Genomic DNA, 20,018 nt, shown 5'->3' with positions numbered 1-20,018 from the left:
TTCTAACAGTTTTATGAGTTCTCAAACTTCCCAAATCACTGATTTAGTCTTAGTTGGCAGTTTTATGGTTTTCTAAGTTATCGAAATGCCAATGACAGTCTTAACCAAGGATTTTCAAAGTTCTCCAAACTCCTGAAAAGCTGATGCCCAAAAGGAAGGTCTTTTTTAGCGGTTTTCATGGTTTTCCAACCTACCACAACATTGACGCACATATCAAATGAATAATATGCAATTCGTTAGTGGTTTCTTGAGTTTGTGAAACACTGACTTGCCAATGAGAAAGGCTCATTCCTTCATAGGTGATTTGCAATTGCCAGGTTGTAGCCTCCACCCATTACAGAAATGGGAGTTTTTGAGAAGGTTATCAACATCCAATTGAAGCATAATAGAGAAATTATATCAAATGTAGTTGCAAAGGCTGCAATGATTGTAGGATATACATAATGGATTGATTGTACGGAGCTTTAGAAGTTTTCAAGTAAATGCATTTGGTGAGTGTAAAGTTAAATCTCCACAAGTTTTACCAGCTTTCTCCATATTCGTACAAAGATAAGAGCCTTGGAACATGGTGTTGAAAGCTTTCAAGTAGCCGATTTAGCATTTGGATTCAAAATTCAAATGGAATTAGAAGTTGCCTTTGCTTATCAGTTTATGCAACTTTGATGTTTATAGGTGGCATCCAATTTGTAGTAGCGGAAATTGAAACAAATGAAGTTCCGGAGAGTTATGCATGATGCAATTGGAAAATTGATTGTTCTTAGTCAGATAAAAAATCTACAATTTTCCAATCATGCTTGATAATTTCTTCATGGAAATGCCAGTTATAGATTTATAATGTCCCCATTTTGAAATAGTATTTAATAATAAATACTAAAAATAAAATTAAAATATAAAAGAATAAAAAATAAAATTTAAATTTAAATATAAAGAATAAAGCTAAAATAATTAAAGTTTAGGTAAGTTTAATGAATGGTCAAAAGACATGAAATGAAAAGTTGTGACTCCCTCAAACATGAGGTATAAAAGGGAGAAGGGAATTTCATTTGAAGGGGCATTTTTAATCAATAATCAGGAGTGCAGATCTGATCTGAATAAGAAGTGCAGATCTGATTTGAATAAGAAGCACAGATCTCATTTGAATAACAAGACAACAATAAGGAGACATGACCCCTTAAATGGATGTGCAGATCTGATCTGAATAAGAAGTGCAGATCTGATTTGAATAAGAAGCACATATCTCATTTGAATAACAAGACAACAATAAGGAGACATGACCCCTTAAATGGATGTCTTTCCAAAGAGATGTGTCTCCTCAATAAAATAGGACAGTATAAAAGGATATGGAATGGAGGAAGGAGGAAGGATACATAGGAATTAAGGAAGGATTAATGGAACAATAAAAGAATGAGAATAAAATAAGGAAGTCTCTCTTTCAAAGGGGAGACATGATGAAGGGTTGTGACTCTTTTGAAGGGTGGTAATCGTGAAAGGTTGTGACTATTGCTAAGGGCAGACATGGTGAAGAGGTGTGACTCCTTGTCACGTTGAGAGATATATAAAGGATAGGGTTTCATTTGAGGAGGACATCCAAGAGAGATCAATTTTGAGAATGATTTATTATTTTCAAAGGCAACAATGAAAAGAAGTGACTCAAATCTTATGAAAGGTTATGACCCTTTCACTTATAAAGCATAAAGGGGAGATCACTCCAAGCAAAGCTCATTACATCATCACTCATCAATGCATCGAGAAATCAAGCAATCTATGAATCAACAAAGGTCAAATCAAACAATCTATTGATTAGCAAAGATCAATTCAACAAAGTGGATAAACAAGCAATCAAAACATCATCAATCATCAATTCACATCTTGAAATCATAAATCAATCATCAAATGTGTTTTGAGGATCAAATAATCTATCAATTAGCAAAGATCAATTCAACAAAGTGGATCAAAAGGAAATCAAAACATTATCAGGGTTATCTAATTAGGCCACCCTAGGGATGACCATATTACTTACCCTAGGGCCAAGAGGGCTTTGAATACTCATCTGCTCTTGGGCTTAGATAGGACCACCAAGAAACCCCCTCGTGACCTCCATCCAACTCTGCAATGATGGCACTTGTCGTTAGGAGGATGAGACATTGATAGGGAAAGCAGGTACAAGCAACCCACTAAGTAGGCCACCTTGATGGATGGCCATATTGATTGCCCACCGAGGCCAAGAGGGCTCTAACATTCACTCCGCTCTTGGGCTTAGTGTAGAAATGGCTTCGGGTGGACCTATCATGTTTCTTCCTTTAAATCCTAATGTGCTTGTATAATATTATTCATAATATATGATTATGATGTGATCTTGTCTAACCCTAATAATTGGAAGTTTGAATATATATATAAATATATATGTACATATGCATATTTTTTTATGTTATGATTTCAGGATTCAAATCTAGGATCACATTATCTAAAGAGATATTTTACCTGGTAAGATGTAACCCTAACCCTAATTTGTTGCAATTGTGATTTTTGGGCAAATTCTAGGGAAAATTAGGAAGGGGACATTACAAGATTGATTGGTGTTCTCCTAAGGTCCTAATTTCTTATTGCACTTTTTGAATTCTCATTTAAGTTACCTTTATGACTTAAATGTGAATTTTAAATTAGAAAATCAGAATTTCAAGGAACAATCATGTAGAATTTATAAAGGAATTTCAAGACTATTAGCATTTCAAGAAGCAGTTATAAAGGAGCCATGAGAGAAGGTTATGTATATGAGATGTTTTTGTAATATAAGGGGTTCTTTCCTTGGGAATTTTTCATTCACAAACTTTTGTATAGGAATAGAGAGAAAACTTGAGCTCTCCATTTTGAATTTCAATAAAGAAGATTATTGCTCGATTGTGAGCCTATATATTGTTTCCTTATGGTGTAGATTTTTCTTATGTTGAGTTTGTAGCTATTCTCTAAATTATTTCTTGTCACGTGGTGATAACATGTCTTAATGCAACAATGAGTGTAATAAGGTGGTTTCAAAATTGAGTTTGGAAATCCTAGGTGAATATCTCCTCTCTTATGCCACTTAACATTTTTTTATTAAACCCTTGTTGCAATGTTCTTTCAAAATTATTTTCTTATGACAATAAACCAAAGTTACTCGGGGATGTATCCTTGTCTCAGGGATAGGGGACGCCTAGGGGACTTCCCTATAAATTTTGCATATCGGTAATGATTTTTGATAGTGAATTTTAATAATGAATTCTATAAGCAATTTGACTTCAACTCTTAACTTAACACAAAGTTGGCATAAGAATTCTGCGAGTTCTTATATGTTAAAGTTCTATAATTTATATGTGCATACTTTATTGATTTTTTCATTTGAATATATTAAATTTCCCTATATATTTTAATTTTTCCTATTTTCATATAGCCGTCCCCTAGCCGTCCCCAAAATTGGCAAAAAAAATTGCCCTCCTAGAAACCTGTGCCCCCATCCTTTGCTGTTCCCGTCTTAGAAACTCAGGGTAACATAGTAATAAACGTTTGTGTTTGTTCCTCATTTTTTCAATACCTATTCTTTTTTTTTAAGATAATTAGGGGAATGGTCCTCTATTAGCCTTATTTGGGTTTTTCTCTTGTTTTAGTTTTAGTTTGTGTGGCTTTCTTGCTTTCTAGTTAAAAAGCATACCTAGGAAAAAAACAATTATTAATTTTACGAGGGAGCTGCCCCTTCTTAAACACAAAGGAATATCACTAATTCAAAAACAATTTCTTTAATTATTGTAAACCGTGTCTCTACCTATTGGGCGAATCAGGGTATTTTTAGCAAAATATCTCTGCGACAAATATGTTTACCATCAATGTGTAATGTGACTGGTCAACTATATATTGTAGTAACATTATATGGAATTAATAGTTTAAAATGCTCTCTTTGGTTTCCTTTTCTCATTCATGGATAGACTTTGGCCAGGTATGATTTTGTGCTCTTGGGTTTGCAGGTCTTGACTCTAAGTGATGCCATTGGTCCTCTCTTATTGCATGACTTGCTTGGTTGCTAGTGTTCGAGTTTTTGGTGTTGAGGAAATGGTTTTCTGTTATGTTCAAACTTCTTTGGGTTCTCGCTGCATGAAGGAGCCTTCTTGCCACATCTCGCTTATTGCTAATGGCCTTCCTTCCATCAATGATAGGGCTATGATGGGCATGGGTTCAGTTTTGTTGCCTTTGTTGAGGATGGCATTGGGATTGGTTTGTTCTTCGAGGCTTGTAATGGAGCCAAGGCTTTGAAGGTCTCTATTGTAGTGGCAACAAGTTCTCTTAGCTTTTGTATTATTGTTGGCACAAAGGATGTTGCTTTAGGGTATAATTTCCAACTATCCTATGCTAACATTGTTGGTTTTGGGGTTCTTCCTTGCCCTTAATATGCTAAATTGTGCCCCATTCCTTGTGGTCAGGATGTACTTGAAAAGGAAGATTTTTATTTTCATAGGGGCTCAGTTTGCAAATTCAACAAATTTTGGCCTTCCCTTCCCTATCTACACAAATGGCTCTTGGATTCTTAAAGGCCTATTTTTGAGGGTGAGATTAAGCTCTTCCCTTCTGCTAGGGGTTTCTTCATTGTGTACTTCGACTCTGCAAAGGGCAGGAATTTGGTGCTTGATGATGGGTTGCGGTTATGGGGAGAACACTCTCTCTTGGTCAAGCCTTGGTCTACTTCCTTCAACCTCCTGTTTGAACCTCACAATGTTAAGAACTGTGTGGATTTTCCATGTGAATCCTCCTTTCCAATTTTGGGAATATTCCTACGATGAGGCTATAGGAAACTCTATTGTACATTTCTTGAAGGTTGACTCTTACCACTTCTTACATGGGTCACTCTACTTTTTGTTGTATTCTAGTGAACATTGATATCTCCAAGCCTCTTCAATTTCATGTGGATGTGGTTTCAATGGTGGGAGATAGGCCTTGGACTCATCCACTTGACTATGAAAGTCTCCCCTTTTAATGCAAATGATGCTTTATCATTAGCCACCTAGTTGTTGATTATCCACTCTCTTGACACAAGGGAACAATGGCATGGTGGAAGAATGCTTGCAAAGATCACTTGACTATTCACGCCTTCGATTTTCTGGTTAATGACTCTTTTTAGTGTGTTGGTTCTTAAGCGCTTGGTGTGACTTCTGCAAGTACTACCCCTATTGCTCCATCAACTCCCATGGAAAAGTTTCATCCACCTCTTGCTCTGGTTGATTAGTCTCCTATGCCTTTGGCTTTGGTTCAGCTTTAGCCTTCTAATGTGGTGGTTGTTCAATGTTTGGCTTCTAGCATTTTCATTCCATTGTTCCTTTTGCACACATATATGAACCCTTTGTGGATGAATCACCTCCCTCTTCTCCTTGATTTGAGGACTTGGATGAAGTTATTTCATGGATTGTTGTACAAAGGTGAAATAAAGGTCTTCCCAAGTCTATCTCCCATTGGGCACTTGGGTTCCATATTTCTTTTTTGGTTGATGTTGTGTGTGGCAACTTGGCTATGATTGTGTATCATTTTGATTCATTTTGATGGTTTGTTTGGGTTGTCCATATCTCGTGGTATTTTTTTTCATTTCTCTGTTGGCTGATTTGTTGTACAAGTGTTTGGGTCCTTTCAATCTGTTTTTATCAACATCAAAAACATTACATGGAATTGAGATCATCTTGGCAAACCAAATAAATAAAAGTCAATTACTTAGAAAAATCATTGTTTTCCATCTATTGCAGCACAAAACAATTTATTTTGTTGGTTTGAAAGGTAGAGTGGGGGGTTGGGGATAGAAGCATGTAGTAGGGTTGAGAGATGGTGCCCCTTAAAGGGTTTGAGGTTATGCCACCAAGTCCAAATGAAAGCATTTGAGGCCACAAAAACCTTCACGATACATGCCATTTTTGGGTGTGAACGTGGAATCCCAATAAAAGATTAGAATATTTATTTTTATTTCAAATTTTTTTAAATGTATTTCTTATGGTGATGAGCATGGGATGTCTAAATGTCTTTGGGATGTTGGGGATAGCAGCCAGTTCCCAAAATATTTTTGCAAAAGAGGATCTTCTTTGGAAACGTCGCCCAATTAGAGAGAATTTCTAGGCATGTTCCCTTGAATTTTGGTGGTTTGGGGATGGGGAGGAGATGTTTTGTCCTCTTTCCCCCCTTCCCCAAATATCACTGAATGGGGAAATGTGGATAAAAACTTGGGAATATGTTCCTATGGTTCATTGGTATATCATGAACAAATTGGAAGCCCACATATCTCGTGCTACATGAAACTTCTAGGATTCCATGAATGTGCTTTTGGTCTATTTTTGCTTGTGTTCTATTGAGTCCTTCAAACAAAATTATAAAAAGATTGGGTAGTGATGGCCACCCCTTCTCCAACCCCATGGAGAAGGTAGCGAGACAATCTTCTTTGCTATTAATTGACATAAGAAAGAAAGGAGTTGTAGTAGTACAACCTGTTCACCAAATCAGAGTTAAAACCAAACTTAGCAAGAGTGTTTAGCAGTCGAGCCCAATCAACATTGGAGATCTCCTATACTACTATTATGTTATTGATGACTTTTGGAGTCTTAATGGAAGCTAATTGAGTAGGAAAATTGTCTTGCAAAGAATGGGTTGTATTCTCTATGATGTTACTTTGGAATGATTTGTATGTCTTGTCATATAGATATATATGTGGAAAGGCTTCAAGCTTGTCAAATCCATTAACTTTAAGAATAATAAGACAATTTATTCCTATGTTCCTTGGGGACGCATCTCCTAGGTTTTTCTAGGTGTACTTGTATTGGGGACATCTCGGGGATGGCTTGGGGACATTTTGTAGCCATCCCTATTTGAACAAAATTTTGCTAGAATGTCCTGAGGATCCGGGGATGGGTAGAGGATGGCTAGGAACATCTTAGATGTCCCCTAACAGTCTCGGGGATGCCCAACCATCTCCAACAATTGTAGCACCAATTTAAATATCAATGTACCCAAGCATTAAAGAGATTTACTTCGCTACATTTGTTGGAATTGAAGGAAACTATATGAAATCATTGCATCTAGAGGTTGCATATTAAAATTCATTATTTTTGTTGATTTTATTATCCACTTTGGAATGTCTTATCTTAAATGCATGGACTTCAAATGTTCTTGCTTCAAATTGTTAAGCACCAAATTTTATTGAATCTGTCAGCAAACAAACTACTTTAACTCAAGAATAAGTACCCAAGTCTTAAAATTCTTTTACTGATATTTCTTGTGGCAAGTTCTGTGAGAGAAATTCTCCTTTGTTGTTCATTCTCTGCATTTTGTGCCTTAAGGTCAATCTATTTGTACAAAATATTCCTTCAAAATTCACACGCCTTGTTGCCCCCAACCCACATTTGCTCTCTATTGGGCATCTGTAGAGCTGTTTGAAGTTTATATGGGTATGCATTGTTGTTTGAGGAGGTCTAAATGGTTGTCAAAAGAAGCAGCAAACTAATTGGTAACTAATTGACTTCACATCAAGGGCAACAGTTATATTCGAGTCCTAATATGAGGAGTGAATGTGACTGTTGATTCTGGGGCAACTGACTTGTAGAGCATCCTCCATCAAAAGAATGCGTGGATTTACAGATCAAAACAAAGGGAGGATGATAGTAAAAAGAGAGCGTGTTTGAAAATGTCTATTGCTAGGTGTACCAATAAGTCTCCAAGCTGTCTTTATTCAGAGAATGATTTTGTGCATATATAGTTCTTAATTTTTTTTGGAAAATGAGTTGTGTGAAGTCAATTGTGTATGGACAAGGCATATGCTAGAATATAGTCCATAATACTTCTAACATATCTTAAATTTAATAATTGAATAAATTTATGGTATCTTATTCATGCTAAATGAACAAAGCATTTTGATGGTAATACTCCTTTTTTTTAATAGGAAAAATTAGGTTTTTTAAATTTATTTCTCACCCTTGTATTCATCTGAAAACCTAGGCCCCCAATTTAAACAGTTTGGAGAGCAAAATTTACAGAAGAATTTCTACATTTAGTTTTACCATTTTTACCTTAACCAAATGCAATTACAGACTGTATGTGTTCCAAGTATTTTGCAGAGCTACTGCTACTACAAAGAAAGGTTACATTAATATCGTATGTACATTGACTATGAATTTATTGCAAGCAATTAAATATTAATTTGTTGGACTCTCACGTGAATTCTATTGTTGTGTATTAAGGATTCTATGATGTATATTTCAATATGATGAGTGCCTTATCATTGAAATAAATACTATCATATGAATATTTGAAATTTTCTTATATTTTTTTAAATTTTCCGTATATTTTATATAGCTATCCTCTGCTACTCCCAAAAATGGCCTCAAAAAATTCTCCTTGAAATACATCCCTCCATCCCAGAAACTTAGTGGAACACAGGTATTTTCTTGTTGCACCGAGATTCCTCAACTACAGTGTATTTTCTTGCTGTAGTGGGATTCCTCAACTATCTCTAGTGAATCTGTTTTGATGACATCCCAACAGTCTTATTAAAACTCTATTTGCAATCCATCTGGTCTGAGGGCTTCGTCATTGGCAAAGGAGAGCACCACTTCTTTTGGTTCTAGCTCTAAGAGTGAAAGCAGGAAAGTTTTGTTATCCTCTCCTATAATAAAGGTAGTGACGCGTAATAGGACTTTTGTGTAAGCATTCTCTTTATCCTCCAAAGGTTCTCAGTTTATGGAACTGGTTGCTTGAATAATATCCTTTGAGTTTTCTAGAACTTAACCTCTCTGTTGTTGAATTTTAGACACCAAGTCAATGCGTTGGCAATTTAAGATAGACCTGTGGAATAATTTAACGTTGGAGTTCCTTTCTTGAATCCAAGGAGCTTGAGATTTCTGTCTCCTTAATAATTACTTCTTCAGCTGTAGAACTGAGAGCCAACCAATAAATTTTTTAGTGGTCCTCTAAAATATGTCATAATGTCCAAGGGGTTGAGCTTAATTTATTAAAGCATTGAGCTTTCGTTGTTGAGACCCAAGTTCAAAACCCGATAGGCACATTTGATGTGGAATTCTAAGTGGCGACTTTTGGTCTTTCATGGTTGACTTCTGATGCAGATGTCGTTTATAAATAAAGTTGATATCTAAGTAGTGACTCTTTGCCTTCTACAGGTGATTTTTAGTGTGTGTGCTCATAAGGAGCCCATATTTGTCTTTAATAAGTGCTTGCAAGAGCTTGTATTGATTTCACATGGATGCTTGTACAAGCAGAATATTTATAAACAATATGCAAGAGAAAAAATGTGATAATCTATGATTCCTGTTCTGGTTGTGCAAGTGGCCCAACTGATCTTTACCTCATACAGTTGGATGAAAGATGTTGCCCAATACTCCCTAATTCCGAAGCCTTAGTTTTCTTCAGGAAACACAGCTACTATGGTATCTGCCACTAGTCCTAAACTTCTGAATAGAATGCACCATGCCCATGTTATTGTGGACTTTATGATCTGATCATTCTTAAGGATCTAGACATGACTTTTTGTGTTCAATTCTGTTCTGGTTGTGGAGTTTTAATAGGTCTTACACATGGTTTTTCATAATATTGTTTGAAGACTTGAGTCTTTCTCAATCACATCAGGATGGTTACCTATTGTTAACATGGGAACATAATGGTGACCTACGGGTGGGGTGTAAGGACTATGAATTGCAGCACGATGATTATCTACAGTGCATATGGACTAAAAAATAAATGCCTTGATCCACTAGTTAATCTTGTGGCCATTGACTTGCTGGTAGTGGGGGTTCATAAATGAAAAGTGGGTTTTGCCACATGCTTTAGTATAGTTATGGTAATGAAAAAGTGTGGACCAGGTTTGTTACTTATGGGAACGGAAAGCTCACCTCCTTGTGTGGCATGAACTCATAAGGTAACTCTTCTTTTATGGGGTGGAAGAAAATGAGATTGCACCACAAGAATAAGATGTTATGACTGCATATGGTGCAAATATGGAAACAGCAATGACCTGCCCTTCCACTAATGTATTTTCAGCTATTTATTTTCCAACAATTCTTCCTGAAGCTTAGTGTCTAGGGGGATATCATGGTGATCATTAGTGTACCTATATCTATATGTTAAAAATGGTATACATCTGTTGTGCCTACTACCTTCTTCCAATGTCTTATGTCCCTTAGTCATTGAGTTATAGGTAGAATGGCAACTGTTGAAACATGAGAATCTTTAACATGCCTTGCCTTCCATTTTAAGGCTAGGAGAAGAGTTAGATGTGACGAGGTTTGCCAGAATAGAGCTTTTATGGAAGTCATAGATAGAATCAACGACATCATTAACTTGATCTTCAAAGTCAAATATTTGAAAACTGTTGGCATGCAGGAATATTACTATTTGTCCAGGAGTTGTTCAGCTTTTCATTCATGCGCTTTGCTTACCTTGGTTGCTACCATAGATGTCTGAACTTGGAACGTAAACAGTGTACCCTACACTGCTGTTGACTGTTTGGCAATCTTTATGATGTCCTCACCTGACAGATCTTGTACAGACTGTTGTGAGCTGCAGAGATCTCCACGGTTCCTTGGTTTACTGAATGAGTCTTTATGAGAATGAGAGACTCCTAACAGATGATGGTAAAAACAGCAGAGTTTGCAGCAAAAGAAATAGTTTCATATCTACAGGTTGTACCCATTTGATGCTTCTCTATTTAAGACAATATATCTGGAAATGGCCTTCCAAGCTAGACTTAAACAGATTTGGGCATAGATCCTTATAGCCAGACGAAGAGTTACCAATTGAATTATCTGTTCCTCTCAAGTATGTTTTCTCTAAAATTCACTTAGTAAAAGGGAGAGCCTAACCTAACTGAGGACTATGCATAGGACCCTGTTCTTGTAGGTGAGTGTGGCTCCATAAAAGAGCCAGCATTATTAAAATACCATCATCCACCTGAGAAGGCTGTTTTGTCTGAGTGAGAGATAACATAGTCATAAAAAAGGCTTTTGGCAATATCAGAATGTGATTGGACCTGGAGGTTTCCGTTGATCGTATATCCTTTTCTGTAATGTTTTAAGACCTGTATATGCCCCCATGGACATAACTATGATTGGTTTTCCCTTTAAAACCAAAAGTTGAATTTCAGTCTTTCAACAGGAAATGGATGTAGAGTGATTGACCATTTTACCCATTCTCTTTCTTTGTAAGAAATGAAGGTTTGATTACCATCTTTTGAGTATGGAAGTGACGATATCTGAGGTGAACTGTGTTACAGGAAAGGCTCTCCTGAGAGATGGCTTTCTTGAAAGAGGCTGTAGTAAGGTCAAAGAGAGTCAGAGACTATGGCCTCCATAAAAGAGGCATCTGATGGTCCCCTTAGATAAGCACTTGATCTATAAAATTCAATGAAATGATCGAAGGGAAGAGGTGATGGATGCTGAACCAAGTATCTAGGTAGGATACAGTTAGGTTCTGGGGAATGTATATTTATGATGGCGATATAAAAGTTGATTTCAGCAGATTAAAGAATATTTAATTTAATGGAGAAACCAAGAGAATAAGAATCTTGGCAAAAACCAAAATTTCATTGGTATGCATCCCTCTTTCTCTTTGCTTTGAGGATAATGTTTCTTGAGAAGAGGGAATTTGCCATAGGCCTAATTATAACTGTAGTCTCCTGGAGAATGGGATTATGTTTAGGGGTGGATATGGAGACACCATTTTAAATGAGGGCATGGGTGTATAAATTAAGGTATGACTTTAGTACATTTAAGTTTTTAACTATAACTACCATGTATGGTTCTAGGGGGAGGGTTCCCATTTGTGAATCTATGTTTCTTGGTAATTATGTATTCATCTCATAGTTGAAAAACTCGGACTCGCAAGCCCAAATTTAAAAAAAAACTTGGGACTCGCAAAAAACTCGGGGAAAAACTCAGCAATAACTCGGCAAGAACATTTGAAAATACATTTAAAAAAAAAAAAATTATTCAAACACACACATTTACACCAAATTTCAAATTTGTAGAACATATACTGATTTCCATGGTATCAAGATTATCTTAAATTTTAATATTTCTACAACATATATATTTAATTTAATCTACGTATTTTCTTATATAAATTGTTCTTTTAATTTAATCTCTATTGAACTATTCTTTTTAATAGATTGTTCTTTATATATTAATGTAAATACAACAATTTATTTAAAAAAAAAATTACATTGTTGTATAAGTATTATTAAAAAAAATGTAGATTGTTGTAGAATCGTAGTTTATATTGCAGTGTTTCTAGGCAATGTTAAAGATGTAGCAAATAATATGTTTAACAAATCCTAAAGTGCTGATGGAAATTGGAAACAAACTGAAATTTTACAATATAAATCGATTGGAAATTGATTAAAACCTGAAGACTTTGGGCGTTTGGTTTTTGTTCCCATTTTCATGCCCTATTCGCGTCGGTGGCGTCGCAAATACTTTTCCCGTTGTGGCTTGCAAAAGAGACAATATGAAATAAAAATTAGGTTTCTACTTATTAGCGCCGTTTTTTCTCCACCTGTGAGTTTTGTCGATTTTTAAGGGTTTTTCTCGCTGCGCGTTTTTAAAAAACTCGGTGCCGAGTTTATCCGTGAGTGACTCGCGGCCAACTATGGCTGGCGAGTCTGTTATAAACTCGCAGAGTTTTTCATCACTGATTCATCTATTTATTAAATGGTAACTATCTGTGTGATGGATGCCTACTTGTGTTGGATTGTAATTCTTGCTCTTTAATTCTTACTAATAAAACATATTTTCACACATTCCTTTATATTTCTATAAGAGATCTATAATTTCAGGAGCAATTTAGTGTGTATAACTGGAGCAAGGGGCTTGATTTTATTATGAAGAAACCTTGCTGTTTTCTATCTACTGAAATTGATTTGATGTTTGATTACAACGTTCCTCTTATTTATATGATTTTACTGTCTCTGATAATTGACCATATGGATAGAGATTAATTTCATTGTGGGAAAATCCCCTGTTTAAGTTTGAAATTGTTTTGTTTACCCACACAAATGTCTTGGAAAATCCCTGATTAATTTTGAAAACATGTTGTTTATCCACACCAATATCTTTTCTGTCATTTAGGTCTGTGGAAGAAGAGTGATTGAGTCATTCTATTAGGATATCTTATTTTATCTTTTGTTTGTAAACTCAATCTGTAAAGCAATGAATGTTCAAGCATCTGAAATAACAAGTTCTTTTACTATCTTACTGTAGACTTGAGGCAAACTCGGCAACGATCATTCAACATCATATGTGCAGCTCACAACAGGATTCACCACATCCTTTGAACTGAGGGAATTCTATTGGAATCCGTCTTTTGCAAACCTTGCAGACTTACAGGGCAGTAAGCAAATCTAGTTGCGGTAAAAATTGATTCCAAGGCATGTTCTAGTCAATTGAATCGGGCATTTGTATCTTTGAGATGACACAATATTGGAAGATTATTAGATATTCCTCAAGAAGCATGCTGCTATTTTAAAGAGCTTCTCACCAGCCAATTCTTTAAACAATGTTTGCTGAATCTGCTCTCATATTTTGTTTGTTGTAACATCAAAATACCACAGTTTAGGCCCTAGTAATTCAGGCTGATATGCATCGAACAGTCCTCCTTCCTAAAATAGATAAGGCAGCTAATCCTAACAGATTTCCAGGACATTTTTTAAAGGTTCTGGATCTTTAATAATGACGATTTATCCAACAGAAAATTTTTGGATTATCACAGAATTCTTTAACTTAATGTTACTTAACCTTTTCTAGTGATTAAAATGCTTGATGTGGATGCTTAACTGTTTAACGTGAATGCTTTAGTTTCCAAAATCAACACGCAGAAACAAATGCAAACATACCCACATGCCTGCAGGTGCAAATACACGGTATTTTTTTATTATGGATCAGGGATATGGGGGTTAAATCATAATTGATATTGAACATTTAATCGTGTCACTTAAATTTGCATCTGTGAGGCATTTGATTGGCAAGTTATCATCTGTCATGATTTCTGCTTTCACAGTGCTGGTTCTCAACTCACATAATGGTAAGGCTATCTTGGATTCGAGGTGCCCAGCATTACATGAGGTGCTAACTGGCAAGTTTCTTCCAAGAAAAGCTGCTGAGAATCTTAAAACTTGGTTTATAAATTCTAGTCAAAGTTTGATACTTATTTAACTTGTTATGCCATGAGGAGATCATCTCGAGTCCTCTGCACTTGACATAAATGTGCTTGCTTTCATTGCTTGTAGTTTATATTATTGCTACCATGCTTGCAGCTCGACATTTGTTTTCAACCATGAGTTTATGAGCTATATATTCTCATTTCAATTTCTGTTTTGGCTCTATGCCTCATCAAAACTCTTGGTTACCAAAATTCCAAGTTTTCTTTGTGGGAAACCAGAGCCACATTTACTGGAATCATCTGAGCTTCCTATGCAATATTTTTCGAGCTTTATACCTTGTCAAGATTCTTAGTTACCAAACTTCCAGGTCTGCTTTGTGGGTGTAGCTAGGAAATCGGAAATCATCAAAGCAATATAAACATTAGCCTAGTTCAATCATGAAAACTCAATTGCAATGATAACAATCCTAAAAACACTCAATAAAGACATGAAAACAAGACATCAATTCAAACGCAAACCATTGCAAACTTGAATGTCTCCTTTATGTGGCTCCATTGTCCTTCTTTCTCCTTCAAATAGCTTTGTTTGTGGATCTCACCTACTAGTGCATAAACATGATGTGAAAGCAAGTAGACAAGATGGTAGCGCAAGAATACTAGAAGCGTGATTGATTCGACCAGGGACTTTGATTGAAGAAATTCATCCAATTTATAGACAAATTGGAGAAAAGACAAGATTAGCATGAAATTGATATTAGAGGCAATTGATTTCAAAATGGCAAAATTGAGTTGAAGGAAGAAGGTTATGACACCTTCTATGTCATGAATTATGACATATTGCCAATGCAAAGGTTAGAGGACTAAAAGCTTATGACATCTTACTATGCCAATAGTATGACGAATGAGAAATTCATGCTTCCACCGAAACACAAAAATAGGGAGAGACTAGAGAGAAATTAATTAGGTGGAAATTGAAATTGGGAAAATTAGAAATTGATGAAATTAGAAAATTAGGAAAATTAGAAAATGAGGAAATTAGGAATTAGGAAAATTAGAAAATGAGAAAATTAAGAATTAAGTGAATTAATTAACAATTTTTCATTCATCAATTAATTCACACAAAGAGAGGGAATTAATTAGCCAATTATTTAATTGTGACAAGAAGACTTAGGATAAATAAATAAATTATTTAACCTAGAGGAAAAATGCCAAACAAGATTAAATGAATAAATCATAAAACCTTAGAAGATGAATTAGAAATGCAAGGACGACAATTAGGGCTTGACAAAAGATAATTAATGTCGATTCGATTTGATCATGATTTTGAATTGATAAATGATTTGATTGATAAATGCGCCAATTGACGAGGAACAATGACTAATTGATCCAAATTGATATGATTGAGAAGGACGACGATCGATGACAAATTGATCACAAGACAACAAGATTGAAAATAACAACAATCGATGACAAATCGATCGCAAGTTGACAAGATTGAAAATGACAACGATCAATGACAAATCGATCGCAAAACGACAAGATTGAAAATGACAACGATTGATGACAAATCAATCGCAAAACGACAAGATTGATAAGATGACAAAACCCTAATTAGGATTGACGATGTCCAAAGTGATGACAAATGAGCACGCACATTGATGCGACAGGATAAGATTGACCAAAATCATGACTGAAGATTGTTGTCGACAAGACCAAATTCGAAAGCGAGATAAATGAAGAATGCAGAAGAAGGACTCGATGCTCGCAAATGATAAAGATCAAGTACGCAACATAGAAGAAATGTTAATGCGATGCAAAAACCTAAAATAAGGCAATGCGCCAATGTTAAAGTATGACTCCGCAAGCATTGACCATTTTTAGGTGTCTACAGTGGGAAATCACATTTGCTGGTTTGCTAGGATGCCAACATCTTAGCTTCCTATGCCTATTTGTCAGCTACTACATTTGTTCAGGATTTGGGCACATAAAATGGTTAATTCAATTTTGTGCTTCATTGTGATTGATGCTTAGAATTGAATTTCATGTTTACTGCTGGAAACATTGAAATATAATTAATCTTCATAAGCATCAATTATTTCAACTTTCACATGAACTGGCAAGATTTTTAATATTACCAATTTATCCATGCATATCCTATGCCAGACCAAAAAAATGGTAATGGATCTGGATCATTTTGACTATGCATTGCATATAGAGGAGTATCCCTAGAATAGTTAGCCAGGTCCCAACTAAGGGATCACAACATTAAAAAAGGATCTACAAACTATAGTTTCAAGACTCAGACTTGCCTTGGAATCAGCAAGCTCATTTTTGACCTAGACTTGGACTCATAGCTCAATCTCGGCAAAAACTTGGCCAAGAGTTGGCAGATTGAAAAACTCAATAAATTCAGAGATTTTAAAGGATTTAAAACTTGTTTCATGCACCCATTAATAAGTAAACCTTAAAGACACAATACCATTGTCAAATAGAAGCTAATTTAATCACATATATAAGTATGCATCAATCTCATAAGTATAAACACAAAATTTAGCTGAAGTAAAGAACACACTTAGACATATAAATATTGTCAAATGTATATAAAAAACACAGAATATAAAATCAATGGTACCAAATGTTTTAAACAAATATCAAAACAGAAGCTAGAAGTCTATGGCTTAGAGGAGCTTGCAGCCCTCCTGCGTGGACATCTAGACTCTAAGATAGGTCCTGGACGATGACGCAGCCATGATATCTGCCTATGTCTGGGTGTCACCCACACCAACATCCAAAGTGTTTTCTTGTTCTCTATCCTCCTCTACCATGGCTATTGCCTCAGCTTCTCTATCCAGCTAGTTAACCAATCGAGGTTCTCATCATGAAAGATAGGATCCTCAACCTTAGTGATCCAATTAGATTGTGGATTGATCTCCTCTAGTGTGATAGGGGTTGAGTCACTGCTTGGAATCTATCTATGGTGAAGACAAAAGTAGTAATGGCCATATACTAGATCATTCAATGTTTGCACAAACAATCTATTGTGCTTCTTGGACTTTGTGTGTTCAAACATACTCCAATTGCATTCGCAACTTGAAGCACTGAATGGTTGGCTCAATATTCAAACTACAATCCTTTGAAGATTTGGTATCTTAGCACAAAATCTTTTCGACCATACATCTGAGATGAGAAATTTTTTTTCTCATTGCTCAACTTAAAGTTTCAAACCTTCAACATTTAATAATAATATAAAAATAGGAAAAGTGTTTACTTGGCTTCAATGATGATTGAGTATTTTTGCATATTTCATGGGAAAACAAATCTCTTTTTTAAAGTCTAAAGGTCCCAATCTCGTGTACTATATGTGTTCAACATTAGAATTGGGCATCATTTGCTCTATGATTGTGTAGAGTCCACTTAGAACCTCCTCATTCACCTTGAAATTAGAGCCGAATTGGAATGTTGGATTGAGGAAATAAGCTATTGAATTTAAGGGCTTGTGAAGCTGGAGATGCTATCTCCTATCAATGGTCTCCCAGATGTGATGATACTTAGCCTCAACTCCTACATAGATGGATCTAATGACTTCCTTGGCCCTATCCATGCCCTCATATATGTAGCCCTTTGCGGGCCTCTCCCCATCAACTTGTAGGATAACTGCTAAAGGTTTTGTGAAGTGCAATTATCGTGCAACATTAAGAAAGTGTGAACAAAAATAAGCAAATAAAAGAAAAATATGAATAAAAAAGATTTACCTTTACAATCTCGACAACAAGTGCCCAAAAGCCTTGTTGATCAAACATCCAAATTGCCACATCAACCTTTGCATGGGCCTTCTCATACAATGAGGAAGTCCACTCCTCACTAACAAACATCTGCCTCAAAGCTCCCTTTGAGTGAAGCAAGGGTTGTAATGTGATAAAATTTGTTGCAAACTGGGTTATTCCATTACGAGCCAACTTCTTTTGCCCCAATGAATTGCTTCATTAGGTTGAGGACCCATGTGTGATTGTATATAATTTTTTTTTTGCCATTTCCATACTTGTTTTGATCTATGGATTCTTGCCAATATCTTCCAATATGAGGTCAAGGCAATGAGCAGGACATGAAATCTAAAATAATGATGGGTGCCTATCCATCGGTAGTCTACTTGCAACAACATAATTTGTTGCTTTATCTATAACCACTTGCACCACATTCTTCTCACTCACCTTAGCTAGGACTTCCTCTAAAACTTCACAAAGGAATATAGCATTTTTGGTATGTGTTGAAGCATTGATAGATTTTTTTAAATTTTTTTGAAGGGGTAAACATTTTTTACCCGAAGCTGTTAATTTTTGAGGTTTCAAATGATGGGTCCCTCATCCCCATTAAAAAATTCAACAATTTCACCCCTGTGGGGTTTGAACCTTGATGACAAGAACTACACCACAACTTACCATCACACTATGCCAATATCAACAAAGCATTAATAGATTTGATCGATACGACACTTGCCACTTGAAAAGAAACAAAACCAATGATTCAATAAGGCATACATTCAAATTATTAGGCACTAAATCAATGCATTTTAGGAAGTACAATCACCTAAAGAAACAATTTTTTTTGGCAATGTTCTATTTCTTCTATCAGTCCAACTATTGGCCATGATGGTGCAAACCTTCTCTTCCATATCAATCATTGCTCTTTTATTGTGGCTTTCACATTAACCACCTTTTGTGTCAAAATTGGGCCCTTTATTTCATCTTCACTAGGGGCTTTAAACCTTGCCCCACAAATAGTAATAGTGTCAACCATGTTTTGCCAATAGTAAGACCTAACATGTTACAAACAAATTACATAAAATAAGTATTGTAAAATGGATAATTAAAATTTGAATTTGACGTACCTCTAATTATAAAAATTCAAGAGACAAAATCAAGCTATAAATTTTAAAACAAACAAACAAAGAAGAATTACTTGGTTGCATGGAATGGAATGGTGCAATTGTAAGAAAAGTCTCCAACTGCATGTTTAGGTACATTATGAATATCTTTGTTCCAGCCCATGCTCTCAAGTGATGGTTGGGAACTTGGAGTGATGCATGACAAAATATATGAAGCCAACCTAGATACACAAACTCTAGGCCCAATGCTGGCATTGCCACTACCACTACCACTAGCACCACCACTAACCTTGAAGATACACGAAATGGAGGCATGGAAGAAGACTTTCCACTATCACCAATGGCTGCCATCTCCTCTCTCTGCCACTTTTTCAATTCTTTTTGTTGCTCAAATTTAGTTGCATTTGCACTTCACATATAATTTCATGAGGCACATGTGGGCATGACTTAACATCATGGACCCGTACATGTGCAAGATGGTATTTCAATCTATTAATGCATCCTCCATAATAAATTGTTTTGCAATAAAAATATTTTATTTATTCTTTCTTTTGCCTAGGTATTAGTTTAGCATGTTTCCAACAAGGGTCCCTTGTAATTAGGGTTTGAGATATTGTAATAAAGAAAATTTGAAAATCTCAATAAAGAAAATTTGAAAATCTCAAGATTGCTGCAATAACATATAAATAAAAAAAATTAACATTTGTGATTTATAGTTAAACTAGTATACAAGAAATGTAGGGTTTGCAACTATATAATTAATTAATTTTTATTTTTTATGAAAACACAGGGTTTGTTGAAAAAAAATCACACACACACCTAGGGTTTGTTCTTTAATTTAGTAAAATAAAATAGAAAAAGAGAGGAAATGTAAAAGTAAGATTAATTTTTTGTTAAAAATAGACAAAACAATCTTCAAAATACAAACTTACCTCTTAAATCAAGCTTGAAATAAATTGTGAGTTTTTTCCAATCTTTT

At 35.4% G+C, this 20,018-nt stretch overlaps 1 protein-coding gene across 1 annotated transcript in view; it reads left to right on the top strand.

The window, feature by feature from the left end:
* Positions 1-13,761, top strand: part of LOC131030819 (CDP-diacylglycerol--glycerol-3-phosphate 3-phosphatidyltransferase 1, chloroplastic) — a 114,967-nt gene extending 101,206 nt beyond the window's left edge. The window contains exon 9 of the mRNA XM_057961737.2: positions 13,260-13,761. Coding sequence (XP_057817720.1) covers position 13,260 — 1 coding nt within the window. The 3' untranslated portion in view covers positions 13,261-13,761. The remainder of the gene's footprint in view (positions 1-13,259) is intronic.
* Positions 13,762-20,018: the final 6,257 nt, after the last annotated feature.

This window comes from Cryptomeria japonica, chromosome 4, assembly GCF_030272615.1.
Source record: "Cryptomeria japonica chromosome 4, Sugi_1.0, whole genome shotgun sequence".
In the NCBI taxonomy this organism is placed as follows: Eukaryota; Viridiplantae; Streptophyta; class Pinopsida; order Cupressales; family Cupressaceae; genus Cryptomeria; species Cryptomeria japonica.
The sequence above is the reverse complement of the archived record's forward strand: the minus strand, read 5'-3'. Positions and strand labels throughout refer to the sequence as shown.